The 16,180-nt window shown below is 39.8% G+C and overlaps 2 protein-coding genes across 2 annotated transcripts; both read left to right on the top strand.

Annotated features, from left to right (window-relative positions):
- The first annotated feature begins 5,662 nt into the window (after window positions 1-5,662).
- Window positions 5,663-6,619, top strand: LOC103452695 (transcription termination factor MTERF6, chloroplastic/mitochondrial-like). The gene has a single exon (XM_029099154.2). It carries the CDS (start codon window positions 5,663-5,665, stop codon window positions 6,617-6,619), a length of 957 nt encoding a protein of 318 aa, XP_028954987.2.
- Window positions 6,620-8,398: 1,779 nt separating this feature from the next.
- LOC114821997 (uncharacterized) lies at window positions 8,399-10,723 on the top strand. Its single transcript, XM_029095781.2, has 3 exons — window positions 8,399-9,402; window positions 9,477-9,893; window positions 9,986-10,723. Exons 1-3 carry the CDS (start codon window positions 8,534-8,536, stop codon window positions 10,584-10,586), a joined length of 1,887 nt encoding a protein of 628 aa, XP_028951614.1. The 5' UTR covers window positions 8,399-8,533; the 3' UTR covers window positions 10,587-10,723.
- The last annotated feature ends 5,457 nt before the right edge of the window (window positions 10,724-16,180 follow it).

Here is a 16,180-nt window from a genome sequence, read left to right as displayed (position 1 = left end):
AACTACCTCAAGTGGGTCCAAGATGTGAAGCTCCACCTCACTACAAAGAACTTGCATCCCGCCATTGAAGAAGAGATAGACAATCCTGTTGGCGAAGATAAAAAAGCCACTGCTATGATCTTCATTCGAAGACATATCCATGTCGCCTTGCAAACTGAATACCTTGCTGAGAAGGATCCATGTGCACTATGGGTCACTTTGGCTGATCGTTTTGATCACCAAAAGGACATATTCTTGCCTAAAGCAAGACATGTCTGGCAGCATTTGCGCTTCCAAGACTTTAAGTCTGTGAATGAATACAATTCTGAAGTTTGTCGAATCTGATCACTTCTCAAGTTTTAAAACGAAGCTTTGACCGAAGGGGATCTCCTAAAGAAGACTTATTCAACCTTTTGTGCTTCTAATATTGTCCTGCAGCAACAATATAAAGCTCAGAAGTTCACTAAGTTCTCGAATTTGATCTCTGTTTTACTTATCGCTGAAAAGTAGAACCAGCTGTTGATGAATAATCATCAAACTCAACCTCCTAGGGCAACTGTTGTGCCTGAAGCATATTATAGCACAAATCAACGCCTAAAACGCCAAAAGAGGCATGGTAGGGGCAGCCAGAAGCCACCCCGCGAAGGTCAACAGAGTCAAGTCCCATTCAAGGAAGGAAAAAAGCCCAAAAGCGCTCAAACCTCGCTCCCAAGGTCCCAACCTTCAAGAATAAGGGAAAAACAACTGAAACCATGGATGCGGATATGTGTTATCGCTGTGGTTCAAAGGACAATTAGTCCCGTGTTTGCCGAGCTCCCCAGAAGGTAGTAGCTGAATATCATTCTCGTCATAAGAAGTTTAAATCAAACTTCGTGCAAGTAGACAAACCAGAGACTACAAAGATGGAGGTTTCTAACTTTCAAGAGGATGCCACCCCTATGGAAGATTAGAATCTTAGACATAAACAATTTTAGTTAGTTAAAATTGCACAATGGGGCAGAATTCCACCCAGTGGCCGAACCCTCCCCTCCTTTGTTTTTTGGTTGCTTTTTGAACAATTTTCCTTTATGTTTGGAATATTTGTTGGTGATTTGTTTTTGGATATTAAGTTTTAATTAATTACCATCCTTGAATAAATGAAATTATTTTGAATTGAAATTTGTTTTTAGAACTTTTATGCATGCGACCGATTCGAATTAATTTTTCATTCTAGGTATGACTAGTGGGGAAGTTAGTTTCTGGCAGATAATGCAACCACGCACACCATTTTGCGTGAACGCATCTATTTCAATAACTTCATACCTAAGAATGCACCTCAGACAACCCTCTTAGGACCATCTAACCTGATAAAAGCATACGGTAAGGCGCACATAATGTTGTCCAATGGTACAATCTTGACCATTGTTAAGACACTCTAATCTCCATGTTCTGGAAGGACGTTGTTAAGTTTCAAGGACATTAGAGATAACAATTACCATGTTGAAACCCACGTAGAAAACGAAGTTGAATTTCTGTGCATAATTTCCTACGAATATGGCCAGAAGCGTATTCTAGAGAAGATGAAGTGTATCTTGAGTGGTCTGTATACTACGACCATACGCCCCATAGAATGCCACTATGTGGCCAGCCCTACTACTGGGACCGCGCATAAAATTACACTTTTGCATGATCGTTTAGGACATCCTGGATGAATAACGATGCGCCGAATCCTCAAATCATCACACGGGCATCCACTAACCTGAAGCTTAGGTTCAATCCAAGGAATCACATGTCAAACATGTTCAATGGGAAAGCTTATTACTAAGCCTTCTTATGACAAGATTTGTTTGAATCCTCCCATTTTTCTACAACGGATTCAGGGGACATTTGTGGACCGATTCACCCTCTATGCGGACCATTTAGATACTTTATGGTTTTGGTTGACGTTTCCACACGTTGGTCACACGTGTGCTTGTTGTCTAAAAGGAACGCTGCATTCTCCAAATTGTTGGCTTAGGTTATCAAGCTCAGGGCTCACCACCCTGATTATCCGATCATATCTATTTGATTGGATAATGCTGGAGAATATACATATCAAAATTTTAATGACTATTGCATGTCGGTTCGGGTTGAAGTTGAACATCCCGTACCTCATGTTCACACCCAGAATGGCCTAGCAGAGGCTTTCATTAAGCGCTTACAAATGATTGCTTGATTGTTGGTCATACGTACCAAGCTCCCAATCGTTGCTTGGGGCCATGCAAAATTGCACGCGAAAAAGTTAGTCTGCCTGAGGCCTATTGCGACACAACCATATAGCGTCATTCAGTTGGTTACCGGATATAAACCCGACATATCACATCTGCGCATTTTTTGTTGTGCGATCTATATACCGATCTCGCCACCCTTACATACAAAAATGGGGCATCAGCAAAAGATGGGAATCTATGTCGGATATGATTCTCCTTCGATTATTTGTTACTTAGAACCTTTGACAGACGATCTGTTTACCGTTCGTTTCACGGATTTTGACTTCTATGAGACAGTCTTCCCGTCATTAGGGGAGATAAGAACGACATGAATTATCGTGGACGACCCCCACTTTGTCTCATTTAGATCCCGCACCGCTCAGTCTGAAACTGAAGTGCAATGCATATTAGATCTCCAGAGCATAGCTCAGAGTATGCCAGATGCTTTCACTGATCTAGCGCAAGTGACAATATCACATATTCCAGCTGCGAATATGCCTGCAAAGGTGGATGTACCAAATGTACAACGAGCTTCCTTCCTGGAAGCCCGAGGCACCAATCTTGGTGATCCAAGTACATTAGTGGCTAGCCAATCATTTGCCCCTACACAAAAGCGGCCAGCCAATCATCTGCCCCTACACAAAAGCATGGTAAACCTATTGGTTCAAAGGATTCACACCCCCGGAAGAGGAAATGCACAACACAAGGTCTCGAAGAGCCTACCGTGAATCCGATTATCGTTTACTCATTCTACCCAACTCATGAAGAAATTCTAGATTATGAAAGCGTCCTTGAAGAAACAAATCCTCCTCCTGAAAATCGTGAGATTTCGGTCTATTATGCTAGCTTAGATGATGTGTGGCGTAGAAATAAGATGATTGTCGACGATGCATTAGCATTTGCAATAACTATTGAGATCATGTTGAGCGATGACATTGAACTACGTTTCATTGATGAATTTTGACGTAGAACTAATTAGTCAAACTGGAAACAAGCAATCCAAGTCGAACTCGATTCACTTGTGAAACGTAAGGTGTTTGAACTTGTAGCTCTTACTCCTCCACATGTAAAGCTCGTTGGCTACAAATGGGTTTTTGTTCTGAAGCGTAATGAGAAGAACAAAATTGTGCGTTACAAAGCTCGTCTTGTTGCACAAGGCTTTTCACAACGCCTGGGGATTGACTATGACGAAACTTATTCACCCCGTTATAGATGTGATTACTTTTCGCTATCTTATTAGTTTGGTAGTTTCCGAAAAACTGATTATGCAACTGATGGACGTAGTAACTACATATCTCTATGAGGATCTTGATACGGAAATTTATATGAAAGTTCCCGAATGACTTACATTGACTGGTTAAAATATTTCCAAACCCCGGAACACGCTCTCAATTTGGTTGAGGCATTCACTCTATGGTTTGAAGTAATCCGGAAGAATGTGATATAACCGTCTGAGTGAGTATTTGACTAGTCATAGATATGTGAACAATGAACTATGCCCTAGTGTGTTCATTAAGAAGTCACATTCCAGATTTGCAATTGTTGCAGTATATGTCGATGACATGAATCTCATCGGAACTCTTGAAAAGCTCGCGAGAACTGTCGTGCACCTGAAGTCGGAATTTGAGATAAAAGATCTAAGTAAGACTCGATACTATCTCGGTCTCAAGATAGAGCATTGTTCGAAGGGAATCCTAGTACATCAATTGAACTACACCCAGAAGGTGTTACGCCGCTTTAATGAGGATAAAGGGGAAACCTTAAAGTACTCTTATGGTCGTTCGATCGCGATGCAAAACGAGATCCCTTCCGTTCGAATGAGGATGATAAAGAGATTTTGGAGCCTGAAGTTCCTTATCCAAGTGCGATATACACTTTATTATACTTAGCTCAATGCACTAGACCCGATATCTCATTCGCTGTTAATCTTTTGGTAAGATACAATAATACACCTACACACAAACACTGGAATGGTGTGAAAGACATTTTCCATTACCTTAAGGGTACTACGGATTTGGGCTTGTTCTATCCCTACGGATCCTCAAGTGATGCCGTTCCCCCTACTTCTTGAGTCGATTCTCGCCTTGTTGGTTATGCTGACGTAGGATACTTGTCTGATCCGCACAAGGCGCATTCTCAAAGGGGTTATGTCTTTACCGTTGAAGGCACCGCAATCTCTTAAAGGTCAACTAAACAGACCTTAGTTGCCACTTCGTCCGACCATGCTGAAATTCTCGCCTTACATGAAGCAACTCGGGAATGCTTTTTGTTGTGAGCAGTTGTGAGCCATATTCGAAACTCATACGATCTAGATCCCGAAGACAATCTTTGAAGACAACGCAGCATGCATCGAACAACTCAAGAAGGGTTACATCAAAGGAGACAACACCAACCACATTACACCGAAGTTCTTCTTTTCACATCAACAACAAGAGCATCGGAAGATTGAAGTCACGCAAATCCGTTCACAAGATAATCTGGCTGACCTCTTCACCAAATCACTGCTGAAGACGACGTTTCAGAAGCTTGTTCATGGAATTGGTACGCGTAAACTTTTTAAGTTGTAACATTACTATTTCTCTTTGGAATTGTGTTGAACTCAGGGGGAGTATCCTGAAGATACTTGCTTAATCTTAATGTACACTTTTTCCCTACGATTAGGAGCATTTTTCCCACTGGGTTTTTGCTACCTAACTAGGTTTTAACGAGGCATCCACCTTGGGCTGGTTATATCCTTGATGACGTCTTGTAGACGTTTCTTTTTACTTTGCATTTCTCACACATTTTTCCTTAGACTATGGATTTTGTTCATACTCGTGTTTTTGTCATAGCCTTAGGGTTGTTTTAGTGAGACTTATTACTTATGCAAGTTCCTACCTTATTGAGAATAAGTGTTGTTCCTTAGAATTACTGCCGATGAGTCGACTTCCTCAACTTTTGCATGATGCTAAATCTACCTTGAGTATTTACACACTCAAGGGGGAGTGTTGTAAACTTTCCTAGTTTAAGTGTGATTGTGTAAATCCTATATTAGATTTGATTCTAGTTATCATTTCCTATTACAACTTGTATTCCTTGGGAATGAAAAAATTCCTTTTCTCCTTTCACTATTATAAATAAAGGCACTGTGTAGGAAGGATAACACACACATTTCCCTACAATTCTACAAACACATCTCTCTCAATCTCTCTTCTCCTTACCGCAGGCCCCTTAACCTTGTCAGATAAAATAGGCTACAACATATATATATATATATAATAACAAATAGTTGGAAATAATAATTAAATAAATTCCACAACTAAAAACTAAACTCTATTAAACTCCAAAGGAAAAAGAAATGAAATTGAAATATGCTTAAAACCAAAAACCCAATGAGCGGAAGACTGGTAGGGTTTTTTGGGGCCATTTCCGGTTCAAAATTTGAAATTGATCATCTAATATTATTAACTGAAACGATGGTATTGCTTTCCAAATTGAAAGTCGTTACCCTCAGATTGTGTTATTCTCCATCTTCCTGCATAGTTGCTTCCAAATTTAAACGATTTGTCGTTGGAGATGTAAAACCCTCACATTTTCCTCTTCAAAATCTGCTACTCTTGAGACACTTCACCTCAGAAATCTCAGAAACCCACCATGATTTCACAGTCAATTACCTCATAAATTCATGTGGGCTATCCCCAGAAGGTGCGATTTCAGCGTCTAAGTGGGTCAAGTTGGGATCCCCCAAAACAGCAGACTCCGTTTTGTCCTTCCTTAAAAACAATGGATTCTCTGAGACCCAGATCTCCTATATCGTCAGGAAGCACTCTCCAGTTCTTAACTCCAATCCGGAGAAAACCCTTTTGCCAAAGCTTGAGTTTTTCGCTTCTCTTGGACTTTCAGAGGGGGACCTTGCAAAAACTCTCGCATATGAACCAAATCTTTTGTTTACGAGCTTGGAGAAACGGATTGCACCCACTTATGATTTCCTTAGGAGTCTGCTTTCTCAGAAAAATGTCGTTTCCGTTTTAAGGTGCGGCTCGTGGATTTTCACTGAAGGCCACTCCAAGAAGGTGGCGCCAAATATTGAGGTTTTGAGAGATTCTGGTATTCCCCAATCCTGCATTTCTGTGTTGCTTGCTTATCACCCCAAGGTTTTTATGCGAAAGCCTAAAGAGCTTGGTGAACTTGTGGATGAGGTTAAGCAAATGGGTTTTAATCTGCAAAAATCAAATTCGGTAATCGCAATATACGCATTGTGTGGTAACAATAGGTCTGTATGGAATCGAAGTCGCCAACTTTATAAGAGGTGGGGTTGGTCTGAGGATGATGTTCTCTCTGCTTTTAGGCGGAACCCGCGCTGTATGACTATGTCGGAGAACAAACTAATGCTAGCAATGGATTTTTTAGTGAACGAGATGGGGTGGTCTTAAAAAATGATTGCAAAACGGCCACTGGTCCTCAGTTACAGTTTGGAGAAGAGATTGGTTCCAAGGTGTTCGGTTGCTAAAGTTTTGTTGTTGAGAGGATTGATAAAGGGGATTGAAAATGTGAGTTTAAGTTCTTTGTTAGAGCCTGTGGAAAAGTGCTTCTTGGAGAGGTTTGTAGCCAGATATATAAATGAAGTACCTCAGTTATTGAGTGTGTATCAAGGAAAAGTTGGAATCCAGGATGTATGATGTTCGTTGGTCAAAAGAGGTTAGATATTGTTATCATTTGAGCCGCCTTGATGTTGTTTCGTAGATGCAGTGCTGTTCATTTCGTTGGTAGCAGCTAACTTTTGGCTCAACAACGTAAGTTTCTGTCCTTAACTACTGTTTTATATTTCACTTAGAAATGAATTCAGTTGTTAATTATTTGTTTGTCTTAATGTTCCACTATCTAGCTACTTTAGTTATATATCTACTTTCTTATTTGAAATTAACTTGAGATTTTACCTGCTAATCTCTCTATGATTGTGGTGCCTTCAACTTAAGATTGATTGTTCTCGACTTTCTTCGTACGGGAACTGCATTCGATAGAATGTATACATTGTTGCTTCTATTGGGGTTCAATCTAATCTGTTGTGGCAATGAAGGAATGAAAAAACCTGCAACTCCGTGTAATGTGTGTTTGCGCGCTTCTATTGGGGTTCAATCTCAATCTATTGTGGCAATGAAGGAATGAAAAAACCTGCAACTCCATGCAGTGTGTGCGCGCCTATGATGCATGGACACGCGAGAAAGCAACCGTATCCCGTATCTGACATGCTGAGGATACGGATACGCTGAGGATACGGGCGGATACGCGTTCGATACGTATTGGAGTGAAAGGATACGTTTGGGACTGATGAGATACGCGTATCGTATTGTCCAGATACGTGTATCCTACTTTTCGGATACATTTGAAACTGAAATAGGAGGATAATCAGAAAAAAAATCACAAAAAATCCGCATAGAATCGTGATTGATCGAACTTAGTTAACTGAAATCACTCTAAAATCAAAGGATAATCAGAAAAAAAATAAAATTCGGATTTACCTCTCACAGAAATCACTCTGCTTGGAGACTTTCACGAATCCGTCATCTGCAACTGTTCCGTGAAACTTCTCTCCATCTGCAACTGCGCCGTCGTCTCCCTCTTCTTCGTCTACAACTGCTCCGTCGTCTCCTTCGTCTGTCTGCAACTCCTGGTGAGTCTTAACCCGGTGAGCTTTAGTTGTTTTTTCCCCAGTCTCTCAGCTTTACTGATTCTATTCTACCCATTCGAAGACAATAATTTAAAAATAGCCATTGGAAGACTACCCATTCGAAGATGATAATTTAAAAATACCCAGGAAGACAATCTGATTCCCTAGGAAAAGAATATAATATTATATTACCCACTACATACCCATCCATTCCTACCCGCATAGTCAATTCAAATATGACAACTTTGCTTTTCTGTTTTTAACTTTTTCTATTATTATAATATTATTGTATTTTGCATATTATAGTATATTATTGTGTAGTAGTATGGATATTTAGATTATAATAACTTTGTCTTTACAGTGGATTAACTCTTACTTTTTATACGTTTGTTGATTTAGGAAAATGAATCACCCTAATAATCATGCAAATGATATTGCTAATCCGGATGATAATGCTAATCTGGATGAGATTGTTGAAAATGATCATACTCCGTTGTGGAAGTATGTCAAAAAGCTCGAAAAAGTGGGAAAAAAAGGAGGAGGGAATGCTGAATTCAAATGCAATTATTGTCAGAAAACTTACAAAGGATCATACTCTAGGGTCAGGTTTCATTTGTTAAAAATGGCTGGAAACGGGGTCACACCTTGCAGCAAGGTTACTGATGAAAATCTTGCATAAATGAAAAAGTTAATTCGGGAGTGTGAATATAAGCTGAAGAGTTCTGCTCCAAAGAATGTTTCTTTGCCCAACACTGGTTCTTTTTGTTATGATCAACCTGAAGTGAATCTTGATCCAAAGAAGAGAAAAGGAACAAGTGGGCCTCTTAGTAAAGCTTTTAACAAGGAAGCTCGAGATCAATGTGATGCTGAAGTCGCAAGGATATTTTATACAGGTGGCTTATCATTTAACCTTGCAAGAAATTCGCATTATCGAAACTCATATGTTCGAGCTTCTACACTTCCAGGGTATGTTCCACCAGGTTACAATGCACTAAGAACTACTCTTCTGCAACAAGAGAAGAGTCACATTGAGCAATGCCTCCAGCCAATCAAGCGCACATGGAGCACTAAAGGTGTAAGTTTGTGCAGTGATGGGTGGACAGATGCACAAAGGAGACCACTTATTAATATTATGGCAACTTGTGAAAGTGGGCCTATGTTCTTGAGGGCAATTAATTGTGAAGGTGAATATAAAGACAAGTATTGTATTGCCAACTTCCTTACAGAAGCTATTAAAGAAATTGGTCATGAAAATGTTGTTCAAGTGATCACTGACAATGCTCCTGTCTGTAGAGCTGCTGGGTTACTTATTGAGGCCCACTATCCCCATATCTTTTGGACACCCTGTGTTGTTCACACTCTTAATCTTGCTTTGAAGAGTATATGCTCTCCGAAACAAACAGATGTTTCGTATGATGACTGCAATTGGATTTCAACTATTGCAAGTGATGTTTGGTCCATAAAAAATTTTATTATGAACCATAGCATGAGATTGTCTATGTTTAATGAACATTGCAAACTAAAGTTGCTCTCCATTGCCGAAACAAGGTTTGTTTTCTCCACTTCTTTTCCTTTTTTTTTCTTATTCAATTATGAGCTATCCTAATTATTAAATTTTTCAGATTTGCTTCCACACTTGTGATGCTTAGAAGATTTAAGGAAGTAAAGGAAGGTTTACAACAAATGGTGATTAGCCCGAATTGGGCTTTGTACAAAGAAGATGATTTGGTTAAAGCAATGACGGTGAAGCAAAAAATATTGGATGAGTACTTTTGGGAGAAGATTGATTATATTCTTTTCTTTACAGCTCCAATATATGAGGTTATTAGAATGGCTGACACAGATAAACCTTGTCTTCATTTGGTGTATGAGTGGTGGGATGCTATGATTGAAAAGGTGAAAGCTGCTATCTACAGGAATGAGCGCAAGGCATTACATGAAAAAAGCAGCTTTTTTGATGCAGTGTATCGCATTTTATTAGAGCGATGGACTAAAAGTAGCACACCACTTCATTGTTTGGCGCATTCATTAAATCCAAGGTAATGATTTTGCTAATATCCTTATAAACTCTTCCAAAATTAATCTTTAGCTTTATGATTATATTTTTAAAGTGCTATTTCTTTTATTTTAGGTATTATAGTTCAGAATGGCTCCAAGAAGACCCTAGTCGGGTTGCTCCACACCGAGATGTTGAGCTTACAACTGAAAGGAAAAAGTGTTTTGAGAGATACTTTTCCAATGAGGAAATTAGAAGAAGTATCAATGTGGAGTATGCCTCTTTCTCTATGTGCTTGAATGACTTTGGAGCTATTGATTCTATGAATGATAGGTTTCATTTGGAACCAGTAATGTGGTGGATTGTCCATGGAGCTTCTACACCTAGTCTCCAATCCATAGCGTTGAAGCTACTTGGACAACCTTGTTCCTCCTCTTGTTGTGAAAGAAATTGGAGCACTTACAGTTTTATTCACTCTCTAAGAAGGAACAAGATTACACCACAAAGAGCCGAGGATTTGGTATTTGTGCATAATAATCTTCGTCTTTTATCAAGGAATAGCGCAACCTACAAAGAAGGTATTAGTCAATTGTGGGATGTTGGAGGAGATGGCTTCGAAAACTTGGGTGAAGAAAGTGTCGGGATGCTTGATTTTGCTAACCTTTCACTTGATGAACCGTCATTGGAGACTACTTTGATTACTGGAGGAGACATCATGAACGTGGAAGTTGAATGAGACTTTTTTTTTTTGTTAATTTCATTTGGATGTTCTTTTTACTTTTTCAAGTTTTAAGACTAATTGCTTGTTGGATGGACTATCTTTCTAACAGTTTAGAGTTTATTGAATAATAAATTTGAATGCTTATTTTATAATGTTTTAGATATATTTTTATTTATTTATTTATTTATTTATACATATTTTTAATTGCCGTATCCTTGACGTATCGTATCCTTATTTTTTGAAATTTGACGTATCCCCGTGTCGTATCGTGTCGTATCCCCGTATCCGTGTCCGTGTCCATGCATCATAGGTGCGCGCACGTTCGTTCTTTGTGCTTTGGAAGAAAATAAGTGGCATGCGGAAGGGTTGTGTGTGTGTGCGCGGAGGCGTTCTTTGTGTTTTGGAGGAAAATAAGTGGCATGTGGAAGGGTTGTGTGTGTGTGTGTGCGCACGCGCGTGCGCTCGAGTTCTTTGTGCTTTGGAGGGAAATAAGTGGCATGTGCAAGGGTTAGATTTCATGGTAAGGAACTAGCTAGGAGCTGTGCAGCTGAATTTGTCCAATTCCCTTTGGCCTATTTTGATGGAAACTCCAAGTGTATAGACAAAGTACCTAAATTAGGACAAAGTACCTCAATTAGGGAGTGTCTATCAAGGAAAAGTAGAGGTCCAGGTGTAACAAATTAACAATGCATTATCTTGTTAACTTATCTGAAAACAGCTTGATGATGACATGCGCTGCTCTGTGGTTGTGGTGCCTTCAACTGTAGATGGTTCTTGAGTTTGTTCGTCTGGGAACTGCCTTCAGTAGATTGTACACATTATAATCTATTATGGAGATGATAATTACGAAAGCAACTTGTCTGAATTTTCACATTATAAGTTGTGTCGGATATCATTGACTGTCTGCGAGTTGTCTTTGTTATGCTCTGCTAATGTCTAATGATATTCCTCCACAAGCAGTATCCTAGTTTTCAGTGGCAATGGCTGGGTAAAGTATCACTGTCATTGTGGTTCCCTTGTGTTTGTAAGAATTTATGCATAGCTTGCGTTATTAAACAGGAAAATGCAGCTCTTGTCGCTGATTATTGCGTTTTCCATGGGACAAAAGATCAGGCTTTGATAAGATTTGTAATGCAGAGTAATTGGAAATCGCTTTCTGTGTGGATAAACGACTCCAATTGCTGTCTGCATTAGTCTGATACCAATGATGGGGAAGATTTTTGTTAGAATCTCCCCAATGAATCCAATCGCTATCTGCGGCTAGTAACTTGATGATATAAATACTTTCTTCTTTTTTAGTCTGTTAATAAGTGCCTATGGAAGCTAGCCTTTTCTCAGTGGCCATGGCCTGGGTAAGTATCATTGTGCCATTCTGATTCCCTTGAGCTGTATTTTCAGCACTTGCCTTATCAAATTATGGTCTGTATGGAATCAAAGTCGCCAAGTTTCTAAGAGGTGGGGTTTGTCCGAGGATGATGTTCTCTCTGCTCTGAGGCGGCACCGTGGTGTATGATTGTGCCCGAGAAGAAACTAATGCTAGCAATGGATCTTTTAGTGAACAAGATGGGATGACCTTCAGAAATGATTGCCAAAACCGTCCTCTGTTTCAGTTTCGTGAAGAGATTGATTCGGAAGGTGTTCTGTTGTTTAGGTTTTGATGTTGAAGGATTAATGAAGGAGATTGAAGATGTGGAGAAGTACGTATTGGCGAGGTTTGTGTCGGGAAATGTAGATGATGTACCTCGCTTTGTTTCGTCGGCGTAGGCACCCGAGTGTCTATCCCCATCATTGAGCCACATTACTCGTCTAACCCCATCGTGTCGTTGATATATGATACATATTTAGTCTGACATTCCGATATTAACTGCTCCGCTTTAAGATAACTGAGCGTTTGAGCTACAGTTGTGAAAAATGGAATTGGAATTGTTTAAACAGGCAGGATGAGGGTGAAAGGTGGTGTCAAAGATGAAATGTTCATGCACCTTTTTACTTTAACGTCGATTTGACAAAATGGTTAATGAATTGAGATCAAAATTTTAAACGGCAAGGCGTTTCATGTATAGCTCGGCTTAGACGAAAGCCTTAAGGCGTGAGGTGAAGCCTGTTAACCTATATCAGATGATTAACATATACTGTAATCTTGTATACTGAATCAAGAACAGAGAAGAAAGAAAGAGAGACTAGAGAGAAGTTTAGGAAGAGAAGAACTATCTGTTGTATTTCTTAATGATTAAGTAATTACATGATAAGTTCTTATATATATACTATTACATATAACAGCTAACTAACTAACTATACTAGGATTGTGACAAGTGTCACAATATTAAAACACTATACTCTAACATCCCCCCTCAAGAACATGCGGTGATGAACCAAGCATGAGATTGCGGCAATAAGTTCGGAAAAGAGGACCACTCAAGCCCTTGGTAAGAATATCGGCAAACTGCTCTTGAGAAGATACAAATTGCACGGATAGTTGTTTCTGTGAGACCCTTTCGCGAACAAAATGGACGTCGACTTCGATGTGCTTGGTCTTTTGATGCTGGACAGGGTTGAAAGACAAGGCAATGGCTGACAGATTGTCACAAAAGAGGACAGGCACACTAGGTAAGGGAATGTGCAGAAAAACTAACAACTGTTTGATCCAATCCAACTCAGCAGATGTAAACGATAAAGCTCGGTACTCAGCTTCGGTTGAGGATCGAGAAACAGTTTGTTGCTTCTTAGAGGACCAGGAAATCGGACTATTACCCAAAAAGACCACCAAACCAGTAGTAGATCGCCTGTCATTAGGGTCCCCTGCCCAATCAGCATCACTAAAAGCCTTCAACTGCAAATCTCCTTTAGTATATGATATACCAAACTGCATTGTGCCCTTCAGATATCTTAAAATGCGTTTAACCGCAGTAAAGTGGGACACCATTGGATTCTGCATGAACTGACACACTTGGTGCACAGAAAAAGCAATGTCAGGCCGTGTGAAAGTCAAGTATTGAAGAGCTCCTACAAGACTTCGATACAACGTAGGATTGGAATAAGGTTCCCCATCCTCCTTCAATAACCTGTTGTAAGGAAGACATGGGGTATCACACGGTTTGGCTTCAATCATTTCAGATTTAACCAACAAATCCTCAACATATTTGGTTTGGGACAGGAACAAACCATGTGCAGTCTTAGTGATTTGAATCCCTAAGAAGTAGTGGAGTAGGCCTAAGTCCTTGATATCAAACTCAGTGGTGAGAGCATTAATGACCTGTGTAATTGCATCAGAAGCATTGCCAGTTATAATGATGTCATCCACATAGAGAAGCAACACCACAATTTCATGACCAACATGCTTAACAAATAGAGATGAGTCAGAATATGTGTTCTCAAATCCCAAAGAAGGAAGAAACTGAGTAAAGCGGTCATTCCAGGCCCGAGGAGCCTGCTTGAGACCATAGAGAGATTTATGCAGCTTACACACGAGAGAAGGATGATTTGGATCTTCAAAACCTGGAGGTTGAGACATGTAGACCTCCTCTTGTAGAAGTCCATGCAAAAACGCATTTTTAACATCCAACTGGCGAAGAGACCAATTAAACTGAGCAGCCAGAGCAAGAACTAACCGTACAGTAGTAGGTTTCACTACAGGGCTAAAAGTCTCCCCATAATCCAATCCGGGTTCTTGACTGAAGCCCTTAGCAACTAACCGGGCTTTGTGTCTTGCAATAGACCCATCTGAGTGTCTCTTAATCTTGAAAATCCATTTACAGCCAACCAGGTTCTTGTTTGCTGGTAAGTGAACTAGACTCCAAGTGCCTTGAGCATGTAAAGCATTAACTTCTTCTTTCATGGCTGCTAACCACATAGGTACTTTGATGGCAGACTTATAACTAGCTGGTTCCACCAAGGATAGATCAGTGCCCCCAGAATCCTGAACACTGGCTAAGAGAGCCTTCTTTTTGAAAATCCCACTTTTGCTTCGGGTTTGCATAGGATGCAAATTAAGTGGAGGAATGGGCAACACTACTGACAGAGTATCAGGATTAAAAATAGGTATTTCTGATGCAGAAGTGGAACTGATATCAGGTACCACAGGGATCTGAGAAGAGACTTGGATTGGAGCAGTAATGGACTGAGAACTTGGAGAGACTTCAGGTAAATCCAAGGCAGAAGGTTGATGAGGTGATTCTGGGATAAATGAGACAATTCTATTTTCGGGAGTAACTATAGGGGCATGACAATTGAAACTATGAGATGGATATACAACTCTATGTGCAGTGGAAACTGTGTTGGAAGATGCAGTCAATAAATCTGTGTAGGGAAAATGTTGTTCATCAAAGATAACATGCCTAGAAACAAACACTTTCTTTGTAGACACATGATAGCATAGATAACCTTTATATTTTGTGGCATACCCTAGAAACACACACTTTGTGGTTTTTGCTTGTAGTTTGGTACTATTATAGGGTTTGAGAAGGGGAAAACAAGCACATCCAAAAATTCGAAGATGTGTAAGTATTGGATATGTCCCAAATAGGATCTCAAAAGGAGATTGGTTATGAAGGACAACAGTAGGCATTCGATTGATGAGATAGGTGGCTGTTTGACAAGCATAAGACCAGAACTGATGTGGCAACTTGGCTGTTTGGAGCAGTGTGATAGTGGTTTCAATGATATGTCTATGCTTCCTTTCAGCTACCCCATTTTGTTCAGGGGTATAGGGACAAGATAATTGATGTGAAATGCCTTTGTCAAGAAGAAAATGTTTCAATTTGAGACTGGTATACTCTCCCCCCCATCAGATTGAAGAATTTTAATTGAGGCAGAAAACTGAGTAACAACAAAGGAATGAAAAGCAACAAATGTAGAGAACAAATCAGACTTGTTTATTAAAGGGAAAATCCAGCAATATCTGGTACATTCATCTATAAAGATGGTGTAATATCTATAACCATCCACTGATATACATGGTGCAGGACCCCACAAATCTGTATGAATAGTTTCAAAAGGAATGACTGACTTATTGACATGCTTTGGAAAAGGGAGCTTGCTAAATTTGTCTTCTAGACAGGTATGACATAGCATAAGTAATGAGGATTTGGGAACAGGTACATTAGATTGATGCAACATCAGAGAGACAACATTATTTGATGGATGACCTAACCTATGGTGCCACAAATCAGATTGAACAAGTTGTCCAAGAAAGGCCTTAGCTTGATTATTCTTCTGGAAATTGGAAGTGGACAAAGAGTGGATAGGATACAGCCCATTACTGCACAAGCCTCTGTAGAGGATCCTCCCTGTGGTTTTGTCCTGAAGCCAAAAACAAAAAGCATCAAATATAAGCCAGCAATTATTGTCAAGGCAAATGCGATGTACTGACAACAGGTTCTGAGTTAATTGAGGAACACAGAGCACAGAGGTCAATTTGATTGGAGAAACTGATGTATGAATAGTAGAATGACCAACATGAGATACTTTCAAACCTTCCCCATTTGCAGTGTGAATTGTTTCATTTGATGGATATGGTGATGCCAGGGACAGATTAGTCAAATCAGCTGTCATATGATTGGTGGCCCCAGAGTCCGTGAGCCACACTTGAGAAGGACCTGAAGAACTTGATG

Source organism: Malus domestica, chromosome 02, assembly GCF_042453785.1.
Source record: "Malus domestica chromosome 02, GDT2T_hap1".
NCBI classification, from domain to species: Eukaryota; Viridiplantae; Streptophyta; class Magnoliopsida; order Rosales; family Rosaceae; genus Malus; species Malus domestica.
The sequence above is the reverse complement of the archived record's forward strand: the minus strand, read 5'-3'. Positions and strand labels throughout refer to the sequence as shown.